Below are 18,137 nucleotides of genomic sequence, written 5' to 3' on the forward strand. Positions count from 1 at the left end.
AGACAGCCAGATGGCAGGAGGAATAGCATGTACACAAAGTTGATAGAGCTAAAAGAAGAAAAGAAGTGCATAAGCTACTCCATATACACCAAATTGTAGTATCTACCAATCCAATTGATCCCTTTTGGTAATTTACCACCCAAAGAAAGGTAGGTGGTATGAGAAAAGAAGATCCAAAGAGGAATGGGATTGAGAAAACCCCAGGTAATAAAGGAGCAAAAGGGAGGGAAGTTGGAGGAGCAGTCTGCTCAGCGCAAGCTATATTCAAAGTGGCAGGAGCAATGAACAAAAGGATATGACAGATTTTAATGGAAGATTTCTTCCTTGTGTGTATTGCAATTGTGATCACATCCCAAAGCAGCAACAACAACATGAAGGACAAAACCGTTGGATAGAATGAGACATACTAAAGACATGGCTCAAAATTGAAAGGCAATAATGAAAGGTCCAAGGTCAAAAGGAAGAATGAAGGTCAGGTCAATGGTCAATGGAATGGGTGAAGAGAAAATGCGAAGTGGCCAAGAATCACGAACCCTAGGGAAATCAAGGAGAATAAGTGGGGTCAATCAAGCACTAAGGGTCTTCATATGGTGCAAAGATGCCATCAAGAAAGCTCCCAAGGATGCAACCTGATAGGACAAAGAACGAAGGAGTAAAGACATCATGAAAGAGTGATGGGCTATTCAAGACTCGAAGGGTGACAGCAAGGGGCTTTGAGGGGTGCAAACCCACAAACCAAACAAAAGGGGAGATGGTAAGAAGGATATGGCATGTCAAATAATGCTAAAGCATGGGAGTGCCGATGCATGAAGAATCACGATCTCCAAAGGATGCACCATGAGCCATGGAAGTGCCAAAGAGGCCGACTTTGCAGAATGGGGACCATTTAGAGCTCACAACAAATGGCAACCGAAGGAAAACTTTGTGAATGCATGTTCATGGAAGCGGATAATGGAAGGGAAAAGAAATAATGTGTCCCAAAGATGAAAGGGTTCTAGATTTTGAAAGCACCCATGGGCGAGCATCTAACCAAGGAATGAAGTGGAGACAATCCAAAGGAGCACAGCCGATTAAGTGAGACCAAAAGAAGGATGATAGGTAGGTGGTGAAGAAGAAGATGATAGAACTATATGTCCTTAAGAAGAGTGTTGGTACCAAGAGGGGCCATAAAAGGATGGGCTGAAAGCATAGGCCAAACTAGAGCTAGAGGACAAAAACCACAAGAATAGAGCAAAATCAAAGGAGGAAGGACAAATAATAGATCAACAAAGAAGTGGAGGAACAAAGGGCAAAGCAATCGGTCCCAAAATTAAGTGGGGAGAGTGTTGAACCACATCCAAGGACTACGCACAATCAAGAGAAGGCCAAAAGCGAAGAAGTGCATGAAGGCATTCTCAAAGGTAGTATATTCTGGGTCAAGACAGTGCAAAGTTGAATTATATGGCGAAGGCACCAGATAGGAAAGTAAAGATAAGAACCAACTCAAAGAAGGGGCAATCAAGAGACCAAAGACTAGGGAGGGAAACATTGACCAAAGTACCATCAGGAGACAGGAAGAAGGTGGATGAGACCAACATCATGGACACACTAGGAGTGCAAATCAGAGTAGTCTACATGAAGGATGTACGAGCTTCAAGGGATGTAGCATTCAAATGGAAAATGTGAAGCCTAGAAGCACTGACACAATATATTGTAATGTCCTAAGAGGAAGGCGCTACGGGATACATTGTTGACATACTTGCGCGCACATGGAACACACACAGAGGCATAAAAATGTGGAAAGAGACATCTTTGTGGAATCCAAATATGTGAATAATGCACAGAATAATCAAGAGACATTGATCTCATTGATATACAACATGTGGCTGCAACCGCTAAGACTGAACGGTTGCGAGTATTTGTGCCTCTAGGAATCCGCGCTAAGTGATAACCCCACGTACTATTAATGCCTTAACACATGGCACTCATGGTGTTCTATAAAGATCCACACTAACTGCTGTGGCTTGATGACAAATCAGGTTAGTGCGGTGCAAAGTGCATTACAATCATTTTGGGCTATGCTAAGGCAGAGAACCTGTGCAAGTAGATTTCCAAAATATCCATGAAACACGCTTGATCCATAACCAATTAAATAAGTACAACGCATCCAGCCACCACCACTGCATTCGATTTCTCTGAAGGGCTCCACCCAAGCTGGTAGACGACTGTTCCCATGGACATCTGCTCACAAATGGTTGCCCTTGGTGGCGGATTGAAGTCTTGCCTTTCTTGCAGTGACGTCGGGTTCTCAAATTCGTGTGGCCAAAGAGAGGGAGCATCTGGGAGAGGTGGAAAAGGGGTATGGCGATCAACATAATGAATCTCAAAAATTGATCCACTGCCTTCCACCAAGGCAGATGAGGCGGTAAGATAAGCGCAAAAGAATGCATGGTGCATTCCAGCCAGAAGCACAACCTCCGCATCTTCTCTTTGAGCCAATTGACTTGGGTTGTTCGCACCTTGAGAGCACGGGCTCCGGTTTCCGAAAGTGCATTGTACCTATCCTCCCATGAAGCATCGATCTCCTCCACTACTGCCTTGCCTTTATCTGCGGCATGCCCATCACCTTTGGTAGTACCCTGCTACGATCCAATTACAGTGGGGGTTAGAGTGCAGCTCATCTTTGTTCCTTCTACATCAACTTCTGCACCCTCACCTGAGAAACCACCTGCTCCACCACTTGCATCTAGATCTGGGGGCCGTCGAGTGATACTCAGGCAGGTCTCTAGAACTAAGACGCATTGCAAGTGCACTATTTGGGCATCCCACTTCCGCCATCTCATCTCATCTTGTAAAGTGGCTAGCAAGTCGAATAGATGGTCCACGTTGACTGCCACTAGGCCGAGCACCGTCGCCAAAAATTATGCTAGGGTGTCCGACCCGTTTTGCATCTTGTACCCGCTCTTAAAGAGTCTGAAGTCGAATCTTGTTCTACTGCATCTGCACCACTTGAATTTGGAGTGCAGTGTTTTAGGTTTGCAATGCCTCGTTCTCATTCTACAACTTCTCCAGTTGCACGATATCAGCTTGTCGCGCTGCCCAATGTCTTGACAACCCTAGCAAAAAATGGTTGTAATCCTCCAACTAGGCCAATTGCAACACAGCTGTCGAGGGCCTAAAAAACAAAGTTGGTGGAGAGGACCTAGCCGTGACAAACAATGCTGGAGTGGCAGGCAGTGAGCAAACCAATTGTGTAGACACCATCGAGGTAGCTGCTGCTGACATGGTCACCACCATGGTCAAAGTGCAAGTGGATTGAAAATTGTCTCTCACCATTGTCAGAGAGAGTCCCCAAAACCTGCCACTTCTCCCAAAATAGATCTAATACTGGAGGAAACTGCAAAAGTACTCACCTCACTAGCCACTGACTGGTCACCGCAAGCCTACTAGTAATTCCTTCCGTCCGTGCCAACTCCATAGCGCTGGCCACCAATGTCACACTTTATGTCACTCCTATGGTACTTACAGGTCGAGTATTGATTACTACTAAGATTGGTCGTGGAGTGCTAAATGCCTCTGAGATCGGTGGTGTTGAGCTAGATGGGGGCAAGGGCAGCACTGGAGCCACTAAGATTGCTATGGATGAAGGGGCACTCGAACTGGGCATCTGTGGCTGCAATGAACTTTTGCCCTCACAGTCCCTCTTCCTCTTCCTCTGCTGTGCACATAACATCATTCATGGGCCGTCTAGTACCAAAGACGAGATCACTGCTCTGAGACATAGGGGAACCTCTATGTCACCTGTGATGGGGAATAGGAGATTGAGCACCTGACCAACCTTGGTCGACATTGGTGTTTCCTGTGTTGTTGCCTTTGCTACCCATGATGCATCTGCTTGAAGTCTGTCCTTCAAAATGAAAGCCCATGCCCTCAGCTGTGATTCTACCAATGACCAAATTCCTTGGGTATGCATGGACATGGTATATGTCTTTGCCTGTAGGAACAAAGCCTCCAAGAGACAACGATATCCCTCTCAAAGTTGTATGCTATTATGCTTGCTGAGGAGATACTCTCCTCTGACTGGTATTACAAACTCCACCACCATCGCTACGGAGCCTAGCATGGGGAAGTTCTGTGTCTCCCTGTCCATGGGCAGGGATAGCCAATCATAGATCAACTCCACCGTCAAAGTGCGCGGCCCATCTAATGTCTATACCCGATCCCCTCGAGCAAGCTATTTACATAGCTGTACTGTCTCTGAGTGGATGACAATGAGTGCCCAATCGATGCTAGAAAAACTTTGAAGGCGAAGTTGTCTCAACCACCTGGCGATGATTTCATCATTAAGTGCTAGGATTGGCGACAAGGTGTTGAGTTGCACAAGCGCCATACCCATGAGGGTGAGAGCTAATGGCAAGATGGGAAGAAGGTGATAGAGAAGGTCTGATGAAGAGATGAGTAGAACACTAAGAATGAGAGTGCAATAGAGCAAATGAGGGAGTGCAAATGCGAGGCACTCTGAGTGAACACTAGGAAGAATTGGACTTAGCTTATTTCAGGGGGCAATGGTTGAGACATGCATGATGATTGACACCAAACTCAAGATATCACTCGCAGTTAAGTGCCCATCATGACATGGATTGCTAGACCCCATCATCAGATACTGTGCTCCCACTCTGATCCAAGAAATAAGTACCTCAGGTGCCACAAGAAATGTGCATTTTAAGGCATCGATGATATCTCCGTAACAACAATTGGAGCCCGTTCACTGGAAGCGATAGTACCTGGACTTGAAGATCTGCCAAATAAAATTAGGTTGGGATGCAATATTCAAAGATTCAGAATGGGTCAGACCACGACATCATCAGCTTGCCTGGCATCTATTCCATGCGGCTTTTGAAGAGTAGCACTAGTTTTCCCTTCTTGATAAGATTCTTTTTTGATGCCAACTCCAGTCTCATTTTTCTCCTTGCTTGAACCTCCTGTGTCAAGTAATAACTTTCCATCCATTCTTCCTCCAGCTGCTCCAGCACATTCAGTTGGAATTCCATCGACTCTTGCGGAAGTAGCTTGTCTTCTACCACCTGTCTTCTACCACAATGTGGAAGCTCGGCACCACATACTCCAAGGGAGTGAAATCCTCCATACCGAATGCAAGCTTGAAAGGGGTTAGACCTGTAGCCACGTTGGACAAAGTGCGGTATGCCCATACTGTGGATGGTAGCTTCGTGTCCCAATCCGTGTGATGGCTATTCACTAGCAAAGTGGTGATCCGCTTAAATTACTTGTTGGAAGACTCTTTCTGGCCATTCTCTTGCGGACAGTATGACAATGACTTTTTGTGGATTACAATATAAAATGAAGTCATCTCCTTCACAACTTGAGCCACAAAATGCTTCCCGCAAACACTGACCAACTCGATGGGACAACCAAACTGAAAGAATACATCCTTATACAGGCACTTGGCTATGGAACGTGCAGTGTTATCCCATAGAGCCAAAGCTTCCACCCATTTGGTATAGTAATTTGTGGTTGCAAGTGCATAGCAATTCCTAGTTTGCATGGCTATGGGGTTGAAAGGACCCATGAAGTCTAGTCCCTAGTCCTGAAACGGTCCCAAAGGTAGCACTGGGTGCATAGGTATGCAATCTCGATGATTCGATGGTTGACCAAGCCGTTGACAAAGATCACACTACAGCACAAATCGACAGGCATCTTTCTGTAGTGTAGGCCACCACAGACTAGCATGTAGCACCTTTTTGGCCATGATAGCTCCTGCAAAGTGGCCTCCTACCACTCCACAGTGTGCCTCCATGAGCACGTCTTCCTGTTCATGGGGTAGCATGCACAAGAGTAGGACATCTAGTCAAGTGTCTTCTCTAAAGCTACCCAACCACTACTTCAAACTCACCGCTTCTCAATGCCAATTGCTTTCATTGACCTTAGGTACTTTGGCATTTGTCCATAACTCATGAAGTAGAGCATTTTTCATGTTGCAATAACCGAGCAAGCAAGTACTTCTTTGTGGCATTGCCAGTTGGGGCACATGAGCCAGAATGGAATGAAACTCTTATGCCATTTGGGTTATGTACCGCATTTGAGTTTTTCTGATTTTGAATTTTGTGAGCACTATCTCTATGGGAAGTAGACTAAATCAGCCCATAAAAGAAGGAAAAAGAAAGAGCTTGAAAAGTTTGATCTGGTGCATTCAGATGTATGTGGTCCCATGCCTACACAATCATTAGGTGGGGCTGAATACTATGTGACATTCATTGATGATGCAACTAGGAAAGTATGAGCAATGTGTTCCAAGGTATTTCAAAAATGGTTGGCTTGGTATCAATGAAACCTGTCCACCTCATACTAGCAAATATGGCAAAGTGATGAACAAAACCTCATACCGCCACCAAGATGTGTCCCGCAGTTGGTGTAGATGGTTCCCTTAGCACTCGCCAACCATGTGAAAAAGGGCAAATAGTAGATACTAAACTCAACTATTGCCTTGCAAAGAGCGGAGTGCCCTCACCTCATCCTGTGGGGTGCTCCTATTTGAATTGGGCCTTGCCATGTCACAGAATGCCTGCTGCAACATCTTGCAGGTTCTGTGAAACATCTCTCTCCACCAAGGGATCTCTGTCAATGAAAATAGACAGCCTAGGCCGCCAGGGCAGCCTCGTTGTTGGAACTAGTTGATCCAAGGGATGTTGTGACCTCATTCACATGCATGCCGTTGGTTAATTCAGTGATTCATCCAGACATACAATTGATCTTCGCATGTAGATGCCAAATCTTTTGAGCCAATTTGTTGTCAAAACATCGATGATTGAATCGAGTGTGATGCAGCCTTGTATTCACCGCCGCCACAATGAGTTCTTCGAGCACTCTGCTAATTTGCTATCGCTTTCGGTCAATGCAAGCTTGCAGATCAGCAACCAAAATTGCAGGTTGTGGTTGACTCAGATGCCATCCCACCCCACAATGTGGATATGACTGGTGTGCCATGGGACTTGACACCCACCCCACATATGTGAAAAATTGTGTTTGATTGTGGTCGCCAATGTGTAACGCCCTAAGTGGAAGGCTCTATGGGATACATTGTGTACATACTCACATGCACATGGAACACACACAAAGACATAATAATACAAAAAGTGACATCTCTGTGGAATCCGAATACATGAATAATGCATAAAATAATCACGAGACACTGGTCTCATGGATATACAATGTGTGCTTGCAACCGTTGATGGACTGAAAGTTGCGGGTACTTGTCTCTAAGAATTCGCACTAACTCCACGTACTGTTAATGCCTTAACACGTACCTAGCATGAATGAGACCACAAAAAGGTCACTCCCTCAGGTTCACAAGGATTCATAGCACCCTCTTTTAGGCTCTCATGGACTAAGTTGGCATGATTTAAACATGTTGCTCCCACAAAAATGACTTGTGGTTGCAAGTAAGGTTCCTTCAGATGAGTCCGATGAGGATGTTGTTGTGGAGACCCTAGCCATTGACAAGCATGAAAATGTAACAAAACAAAAAGGGGTCAAAGGTGCAAAAAGAGAAATGAATGAGAATGGAACACATAGAAATGGAAAACACTAAACAAAAAACAATTAGCGGAGGTAGATATTAGAGATGGTATTTTTGATACATCTCAAAATAAAATATGTGCAAAAATTCAAAAAGAAAACCTTGTGGATCGTCAAACATTCTTCTTGATCAATCAGATTGTTCGACCGCCTGTTGATCCTACCATTGGCCTACATACATTAGATGTACAAGAAATACATAAAATTCATGTTGAAAATTTGAAGTCAAGGATAAATGAAAATCCCCATGCACAAGTTGCGAACTTCATTGTGCTTTAGATTCAATGCAACATCCTAGCAACAAGTAGTATTTTGATCATCGCAAGGCAAATGATTATAAGTACTTTTTCCTTAGAGACTTCCATTCAATAGAAGCAAAAAGGAAGCTAGATACTAAGTTTCTATGCAATCTTTATTATAAGCCTACATGTAATTGTATTGTGTATGTTGGTTTGACTACCAAGGAGGTGAATTTGTTGGCCTTTGACCAAAACAATGACAATGACTATCGGAAGTCAATGTCATGGATTGAACATGCATGCTTATATGACAATGAGTTTGTTACAATCCTTAAAGAGGATCGTTCTTCCATCACTCTAGATTTTTATTTGTCATTGTTAAATGAGATAAGGATTTTTGCATCCATTAAATATCTGTCAAGGCCAAGTGGCATATTCAAAGCCTGGGGTGGAATGTTCCAAATTGCATTCCACAATGGTAAAGTATGGGATCTTATTAATATAATTTTCACAAAGTGGGAGAACTTAGAAGTCAAAGGGGGGGGGGAAATCACGGTTAAAGGAAGTAAGCAAGACACCCACACATTGAAGGATTTACCTGAAAAGATTCAAGCCATAGCATGGAAGAGTATGTAAGAAATAAAAGATAAGACTCTCATTAAGTTTGTGCTTAGTAGAGTTGTGTCTAGGGGTCTATCTCTTGAAGGAATGGGCAATGAGTTTGATTGAGTAAGTAAACATCTCTCATTTTTCTCATGAGGCTTCCTTGATTTTTTATTAATTTGTTTTAACAATGCTTCAAGAAACTTTTTTTTGTTAAAGTAATATAAAGTATACATGTGTTTCAATGTTAGCATAAAAGATACGTGAAAATGCAAGATCAATGATCTAGCAATTGAACATTCTAGATTGTAATCCATTTCGGGAGGAGTATCCTGAGAGTCGAAAAATGGAGATCCTTGCTCCATATTTTAATGTCTTAAAAGCATGGTATGCTAATCTAATATGCAAACCTTAATGATACTTATCTTTTACACTGCAAAATTTATGATGCTCAAAATAGATATAATTGCTGTTTTGACAATAATATTTAAAGACATATCAAGAAGGGTACTGAGAGTACCATTATGCCTACAAGATTCAAGAAGCTCATTTATGAAGCTATCAAAGAAAAGGAGCATCAGATATGACAACAATCTATTTTTCTCACTGACGAGTTGTTAGTTTGACCATCAAATTTTTATCGTGTGATCAATGGTGATTGTAATTAATTGGCAAAGAGAGTACCAAAGAATGAGTACACACTTGTTATTACAGATATACCTTATGGTTTTGATGTGCTTGGCTCTACATTTGATGAAACCCCTTACAAAGAAATGAGTTCACGAGTTTGCTCTAGCAGTTCATGATAATTATAATGGAAACACTTTGGTGGGTTGTAATATTTCATGTAGACTTACAATGTAGACTTACAATCTGGGGTCGTGATGAGTGTGATTAATGATAAATGTTGTGGATGCATGTGATCATCTTTATTAGTATGTGGTCACACAAAAATTCAAAGATTTTTTTTGTCAATTGTTATGGTTAGTGTTTTTTCTTATAATAACATTAAATTTAGAATGTTGCTGCATGTTGAAGGATGAAGCCCCCATGAAGCCTAATGTGAGGCTGTTGAAGGGACATTGGTTCACCTCTACCATGGAGAATATTTCCTTGGATATTGGTCTACAGATAGTAAAAAAGTTATTAGTCACATCAATTTTCCTCCATCTGCAAGTTTTTACTCATCATTTTAATATTCCTATTTGTGTCAAAGAAACCTAGGCATTTTAGAATGGGCAAGAATGGAGATATATTGAATCCATATAAAAAACCACAACTCCTCATAAATTAGCTCATAGATCTATTATCAAATGAACCAAGCACAGTGATAGTATGTGCTTTGAAAAGGGTCAAAATGTAATTGTGGTAGAGAAAGATGAAGTTTAAAGTGACTACATAAAGAAGAGATTGATTGCAATTCATCATTTTCTTGATGAACACCAAGATCTTGGATTGAAAGGTTGAAATTTTGATACAAACTCAGTGGTGGTAACGGCCTCACCTAAGCCCCAACCTCTAGAGACATTTAAATCAATTTCATGGAGGCAAGCGAGCTAGCCAATAATTGGGTCAAGGAGGTCAAGAAAGAGAAAGCAAGTGAAACATTAGTAGGAAAATTCCAAATTGAGGAGGCTCATGGAGATGACTTAGATGAAACATATGGTATAATTGAGTAGATAGAAGATATGTATTTCTAATGAGTAGATTGAAATATGACTTAAATGTTGCATCTATCAGAATTGATAAAAAGAGATATGTGGATTTCTATAGAGTTTTTGGTCAATATGTATGGTTAGAATATGGGTTCTTGAAACTTTTGTTTTGTATTGAGAGTTTTGTGAATACATATAGTCTGAATATGGGTTCTTGAGACATTTGTGAACTTGTATTATTTGACTATTCTTAAGAAAGGAGGCATTGAGTTTACTTTATTATTTTTTAAATATTTTTCTATGCTTAATGTGCTTTATGTGATAGTGAAAAGTTTAGTTTGGACCATAATGAGTAGGACATGCTACTTGGTGCAACAACCTAAGACGTATCATGCGTTCCGTTAAAAGGAATAAAAAGGTCAACCAAAGGAAAAACCTTTTAGACTTTGAGATTATAGAAAATAGACTGATATTTTGCAATGTAATCGAGGTCCTTATTAATTTGTAGGCATGATATATGAAAATTGCATAAATTTAGGAAGTTTTAAAATTTTGGCTCTGCAAATTATAACCTTTTCTTGAAAAAGTTATAATTTTGATGAACTTTTGAGGGAACTTAAAGCGGATACCAATGTTACATACCCAAAATAGATGTTACACTGTTTTGTATGATTCTGACCTTTGACATCAATCATGTCTTATTCATCCCAAATCACCAATTTGGTCAGCTCCACCCTTGTGGTTGTTGTCTTTGTGGAGTTGGTCGCTCGTTGATGAACAACATGTCAAAGAACTTTGCACCATGAGGAGGAAGTTCCACTAGTTGGCCAATGGAAATTGTCAAGTTCGGTTTCTAAAATTTCTTCCAAGCCATGTTGATTTGATTCTATACTTCTGGGCCTTTTGCATCATCTTTGCTCCCAAATTTGTTTCCACCATTTTTTCAATATCCTTCGCATCTTTTCTCCCCTTTGTTGCATGTGTTCTTTCGCCACTTCCTTTTTCTTTCATTGATGTCCTTTGTCGCTATGGCTAGCCCATTAATTTGTGGTCTTTGGCCTTCTTCTTGGGTTTACTGTGTTTGGCTCCCTTTGACTTTAGGAGTAATGCCAAAATTCTTTGGCGTTAATGTTTATTTCCCCCCCTTTTGGAATCATCCATGTTCTCATGGAGCCAGTTTAGTGCACCCTTTTTCATGACACTACTATTGCTTAGTCACTTTTCATTAATGCCCCTACTACTAGCCTTCTTTTGGTCTTGCATAGTCAAGATACAACACATCAATCCTTCTTTCAGTCTTGCATAGTCAAGGTACACCACATCGGTCCTTCTAGGCATCACGGTTTGTTTTTGGAGGTTAGAACCCTTGAATCCTATAGCTCCTTTGTGATGACTACCTTCTTTCGCCCTTATGATTGGGTTATGACGATGATGAATTTGATTTCATTAGTGGAGTGAATTATATTTGGTATGAATGAAGTGAGTGCTTCGTGGTTGCATATGCTATAATCATTTTATTCATGCAATGCATACATTGGAAATGAGAGAGGTATCCCTCTTTGGTTTTGGTCTTAATCCTCTTTGGCCTATGTGCTAATAGTTGTTGGGGTTGCCTAAAATTTCTACCTACTCAACTTTATAACTAGATTTGCCAACATTACTAGTTGGCCATACATTGGCTTTAAATACAAACTGATCCCTTCTTCCACCAAGGTCTGTGGCTTGGCTAGTTACAACATTTGGTCATGTTACTCATGGTTGTGGGTTTGAGTCTCCATTGGAGCACTACTTCAATGATTTTTTTTCCCTTTTTTGACCTTGGTCCATCATGTGTTACCCATTCATTGCACTTGTTGATTTGTCATCGTTGCATTGGCTTTTCAAAGTTTTAGAGCGCTTGTTTTTCATCATTCTTGTATCACTCACCATTGTTGTTATTCTATGCTTTCATTGGTGGAGCCACTTATCGTGTTGTTTTGTCTTTGAATGCCTCTTGGAATGCCTCCATTGGCTTCACTTTTTATTGCATTTGTTGTCTTCTCTACTTCACTAGATTCATCATCGTGCTGATTGGAGTTGGTTGACCATTGTTTATCATTTTGCCCCTTGCTCCCTCCCTCCCTCCCTCCCTCTCTCTCTCTCTCACACACACACACACACACACACACACACATGTACACACACACACACACACACACACACACACACACACACACACACACACACACACACACACACACACACACACACACACACACACACACACACACACACACACACACACTCGCTCGCTCTCACTCTGTCTCCTCCCCAATTTCATAGGATGCAAGTGAAAAATAACCACTAACATAATGATTTGTGAGGGAAAAAGATAGTGACTGATAGCATTAGGAGTTTTGACTATTGACCTATGTTGTGTCAAGCATGTGTATGGTGTGATGGTTGTACCTTTTTGTAGTCCCTATACACCCTACATGCATACTTCTTCTTTGAAGAAACTCTTATGTTATTGTGCCAAGCATGCGTATGATGTGATGGTTGTACTTTTTACATCCCCTTCACACCCTAGATGCATACTTCTTCTTTCAAGAAACTCGTGTTATTGTGTCAAGCATGTGTATGATGTGATGGTTGTACATTTTGCATCCCCTGCACACCCTACATGCATACTTCTTCTTGAAGAAACTTTTGTGTTATTATGCCAAAACAATGCCATTGTAGACATGACTTTCTCACTTAGGTTGCCTCTTTGTTCTTGCATTGAGTTGATTCCCAAAGCTTCTCGCTTAGTTGCCAAAAATCTTGTGTTATTGTGCCAAAACAATGCCATTTAGACATGACTTTCTCACGTAGGTTGCCTCTTTTTTCTTGTATTGAGTTGATAAAGCTTCTCACATTAGTAGGTTGCATCACTTCTACTCGATGCCCAACCATTGGAATCACATTGGTCCTTCTAATGGACCACATATTTGATGTTGTACACCCAAGTTATTTTTTGTTTGTTTCAAAGGAAAATAACATAGCTGATGTCACCCTATTTGCAAGTAACTGACGTAATCTATGCACTCCTTGCACACTGCTAAGGCCATTTTTCAAGTAGAGAGTATGGTCTCTTGGGCTTGCAACCCTTGAGGCATTAGAAGAGTGATTGCTAGTTTTCACAAGGGAGTTTGATGCCTTGGTAGAGAAACGGTTGGATGCTCAAGTGATTAAGTCACTTGGATACCATTGTGTCGTATCACCATATTGAGTGTGCAAAGATGTCTACAAATCAAAAAACAAGTTTTCAAAGAGTGAATGTGGTTTCTCTGTAACGAAAGATTCACGAGCATCCAACCAGATGACGACTCAAATTGAGTGGTTTGATAGCATGCTTCCCGTTACACAGGTATGTATATAAGGGTGATGACAACAAGCACGAGATTACACAGAGATTCTCATGAAAAGACAGAGAGAGAACTTAGAAATTGTTTTTACACCACCGTTTGGGTTTTAAGTCCACAACTCCTTACTTAGCGTTGCTCTTGGAAACTGGAAGAAGGCCATTGGAAATACAGCAATGGAACGGGTGCTTAAATACCTCACGGAGGTAAGAATTATGCCATCACACCGCCTGCCATTGACAGCATGAGAAGTGGAGTCCACAACACACAAGAGTAAATTCGTATATGCAAGACACAAGGAAATGGTTTTCAATATCGCGTGTAGAAAACTACTTGAACATGGCAGCACGGACATGGGTTTGTGTGAGACTGACTTCCATAATGCACTTTTTGAGGGTCTTCCTAAAAATGGAGGACATCAAAGCATAGATCCAAATCTGTGTCGTGAGTGTCATCCTTGGCAGGTGGATACGGGAGCATGCGGACGAAATACTTATCCCTTCCAGTGATGGGACAACCGAGAGATCAATGTAAGGGTGCGACGAGTCTGAACTGAATGATTTGCACCGGTAAAGACGTAGATTGGTTAGTCTCATGTGAATCTCTAACAACAGGTAGCTCTCCAGATTTACAGTATAAAATTACCGAGGAGTGGCTATGGATAGCATCAGGTCCAACAGACTGAGCGTTTATGGAAGATGTACTTCTGAGATCCTTCCCAGTGGTGGGGCAACCAGCGAGTAAAGTAAGTGTACGACTTCTCTGAAGTGCATGATTGCACAGGTTATGCTATATATTGGCTAGTCTGACAGGTCTCATGAACAGGCAAACCAAAGATTTCCATATTTCAAACATATGACTACTAAGGAGTTGCTATGGATAGACGGCTGGTACAATCCGGGTCGGGTTAAAGACAAAAAGAAAAGTCCCAGGGCATCCACTCGCTCGGCCCAAGACCGTAGCATGGTGGAGCAGTGTGGCAGTGTTGGCTTCAGGTCTGCACTAAAGGTGAATGCATTTCAAGCACAAGAACTGTGTGAGGAGAGGTGCTGGGAAAAGCTCAGCTTAGAGGAGATATTCACGTCCTTGGAACAGATACCCCAGCTGCTTTCAGTTCAGAACCTTGCGTGCATCCTGCAGAAGTGCAGAACATTGAAAAACCTAGCTTATACCAAGCGCTTGTATGCCTACATGTGCAAAAGTGGGCTTGAAGATCATAGATCTCTTGGGAACTACCTTGTCCCAACATTGGTTGAAGTTGGAAGCATGTGCGATGCTCAACAGGTCTTTAACAAGTTGGTTGATCGGAATGTGTATTCTTGGACTTCTCTCATCTCAGGATATATTGAATGTGGGAAATCAGAGCTTGCCCTCAACCTCTATGAGAAAATGCAAGAGGATTCTGTGCTTCCTGATACGTATACCTTCGTGGCCATTTTGAAGGCTTGTGCTAAGCTGAAAGATGCAGAAAGTGGCCGAGAAATACACGCTACGATTGCCCTTTTGGGCCTGGAAAGAGATCTTTTTGTTAGCAGCACCTTGGTGGATATGTATGTCAAATGTGGCTCACTTGCAGAAGCACAAGAAGTACTTGAAAATTTGCCAGTTCGAAATGAGGTCTTGTGGAATGCATTAATGGCAGGATATGCTGAGCATGGGCTTGGTGAGGAAGCACTCAACTGTCTCGAACAGATGCAACTGGAGGGTCTCTCCCCAGATGCTGTCACATTTGTTTGCAGCTTGAAAGCTTGTGGCAGCATAGGAGCCATAGCAAAGGGCCGAGAAATACATGCCGAAATTGCCAGAAAGGGGATGGAAAGACAGCTTTTTGTTGGCAGTACTTTGGTGGGTATGTATGCCAAATGTCACTTGCTTGCAGAAGCACAGGAAGTGTTTGACAAGTTGCCAGTTCGAAACGAGGTCTCATGGACTACACTAATGTCAGGATATGCTGAGCATGGGCTTGGTGAGGATGCGCTCAGCTGTCTTGAACAGATGCAACTTCAGGGTCTATCTCCAAATGCTGTCACATTTAGTTGCAGTTTGAAAGCTTGTGGCAGTATAGGAGCCATAGACAAGGGTCGAGAAATATATGCCGAGATTGCCAGAAAGGGGCTGGAAAGGGATCTTTTTGTTGGCAGTACCTTGGTGGATATGTATGCCAAATGTGGTTTGCTTGCAGAAGCATGGGAAGCGTTTGACAAGCTGCCAGTTCGAAACAAGGTATCATGGACTGCACTAATGGCAGGATATGCTGAGCATGGGCTGGGTGAGGAGGCGTTGAACTGTCTTGAGAAGATGAAACTGGAGGGTCTCTCTCCAGATGCCGTCACATTAGCTTGCGGCTTGAAAGCTTGTGGCAGCATAGGAGCTGTAGACAAGGGCCGAGAAATGCACTCCTTGTTAGCCATAAAGGGGCTGGAAAGGGATCTTTTTGTTGGCACCACAGTGGTGGATATGTATGCCACATGTGGCTTGCTTGCGGAAGCCCAGGAAGCATTTGACAAGCTGCCGGTTCGAGATGTAGTCTCCTGGACTGCGCTGATGGCAGGATATGCCAAGCATGGGCTTGGTGAAGATGCACTGAATTGTCTCGAACAGATGCAACTGAGGGGTCTCTCTCCAAATGCTATCACATTTATTTGCAGCTTGAAAGCTTGTGGCAGCATAGGAGCCATAGACAAGGGCCGAGAGATACATGCCGAGATTGCAAGAAGGGGGCTAGAAAGAAGTCTTTCTGTTGGCAGCATCTTGGTGGATCTGTATGCCCAAAGTGGTGCTCTTGCAGAAGCACAAGAAGCGTTTAACAAGCTGCCTATTGGAGATGCTCTCTCGTGGAATGCACTAATGGCGGGATATGCCCAGCTAGGAGAAAGTGAAATTGTTTTCCATATGCTTGAGAAAATGAGAGGAGAAAGGGTGAAGCCAGATGGGGTCACATTCTCTATTGTGCTTACTGTTTGCAGTCACAGGGGTCTCATGGATAAAGGCCAGGAATACTTCGATGCCATGAGCAAACACTATGGCATCACTCCAACTGTTGAGCACTACATTGGCATGGTTGATCTCCTTGGCCGTGCAGGCCAATTAGATGAGGCAGTAGCAATGGTGAGGAAGATACCTTCCCTTACTAATATTGTGGTGTGGCATACGGTGTTGGGTGCTTGTCAAAAGTGGGCCAACATGGAGCTTGGAAGAGTAGCCTTTGAATATGCAATGCAATTGGATGAAAAAGATGCTGCAGCTTATGTTTTGATGTCAAACATCTATGCCGATGCTCGCATGCAAAAGGATTTGAAGGTTGATGCAATGAGATTAAAAGAACAAGCATGGAAGGAGCCAGGGAATTTGGTGGACTGACATTGGCAGTATTGTGCATTTCTTTCTGCAAGACATTTCGAAAAGAAAAATGTTTATACAAAGCTAGGTATTTCCCATCAGTGAGGGAGGACAGGTATGCCCACGTTTGCATTGGGTGTCAAGAGACATATCCAGTGAAGCTGGCAAGTGTGTGCCTCCTAATCCGGGGGACCCCCATAAGTAATCTCCAGGTTTCTAAGGACTACTGCAAAGATAGAGAAGCAAACTATTCCTGTCAAAGATGCAAGCTGTCTGCATGCCTTCAATGGAGGAAAGTGTGCTTGGAGGGACTATTGGTGAGGCTAGTGCGTCTTCAGTAGCCAATGTCCCTATTGGAAATCATCCTTCTACAATGATGCAAAGATAGGTGAGGTGTATTCTGAGGAAGATGATGAAATTGGCGGGATCATGATTTGTGTCATAGCAAGCTGTCTTTACAAAGACAGCAAATCTCCTGCCTAAAAGGTGTTGGTGTGAACGCTGATTCTGCAGTTTCAAGAAGCTAGGTCTTATGCAGATCTCATGTTCTTGTGATTTCTGCACTTTTGTATAGTAGCGACTTTTGTATTTCTCCCATGATGCTCAATCCTGTGGTGATTTTCATGATTAGATTTTGCATTACCATATGATCAATTCAGTGAACCATGTAGACGATTTAATGAATGATAACATATTTATGAGCAATCAACTTGGCCTTTTAGGACTATCTCTAGAAACATATCCCTTGTTAAGTAAATTTTTATCATGTGTTTCTGCAATTTAAAACAACAAAATTTTCAGCATGGTCAATGCAAAGAGTTTTAACTAGGCTGGTAGACTACTACAAAGTGAGTTTTCTCGGTTATATGCATCAGCATGCTGAACTTGGTGTTGAAAGATTGATACAAGCATGTGGCGTGGTTCAAGGAGATTATACATGATCCTCAAGAAATTGTAAATTTCTTTAAATCTCATCAATGGATCCAATAAATATTCAGTTCACGAGTTGGGTCTGCAATGTTATAATTGCCTATAAGAACAAGATTTGGCATGCACTTTAACATATTGCAATCATTATTTAAAAATAAATCTTTTTTAATTGAGACCTTCTATTGTGACATTTTTCAAAGTGGGAATCTAAGCTAAGGAAGAGAGTAGTTAGAGATGAATACAATGATATGAAAGAAAAGATATTGTCACCAAGATTATGGAAGTATTTTGAGGATGCCATGAGGATAACATTGACTATCATGTATGCACTTTTGGAGCATAGAGTAGGAACATTGCTAGAAATCCATTGATGCATCCAAATCAGCAAAATGTCAAGACAGACTTCAATGGGAGCC

At 42.1% G+C, this 18,137-nt stretch overlaps 1 protein-coding gene across 1 annotated transcript; it reads left to right on the top strand.

The window, feature by feature from the left end:
- Nucleotides 1–13,261: 13,261 nt before the first annotated feature.
- Nucleotides 13,262–17,468, top strand: LOC147879662 (pentatricopeptide repeat-containing protein At5g27110-like). The gene is made up of 3 exons (XM_087371999.1): nucleotides 13,262–13,982; nucleotides 14,079–14,197; nucleotides 14,278–17,468. Exons 2-3 carry the CDS (start codon nucleotides 14,144–14,146, stop codon nucleotides 16,810–16,812), a joined length of 2,589 nt encoding a protein of 862 aa, XP_087228125.1. The 5' UTR covers nucleotides 13,262–13,982; nucleotides 14,079–14,143; the 3' UTR covers nucleotides 16,813–17,468.
- Nucleotides 17,469–18,137: the final 669 nt, after the last annotated feature.

This window comes from Dipteris shenzhenensis, chromosome 33 (assembly GCF_047967505.1).
Source record: "Dipteris shenzhenensis isolate YYH24624 ecotype China chromosome 33, Dip_SZ_1.0, whole genome shotgun sequence".
Taxonomy (NCBI): domain Eukaryota; kingdom Viridiplantae; phylum Streptophyta; class Polypodiopsida; order Gleicheniales; family Dipteridaceae; genus Dipteris; species Dipteris shenzhenensis.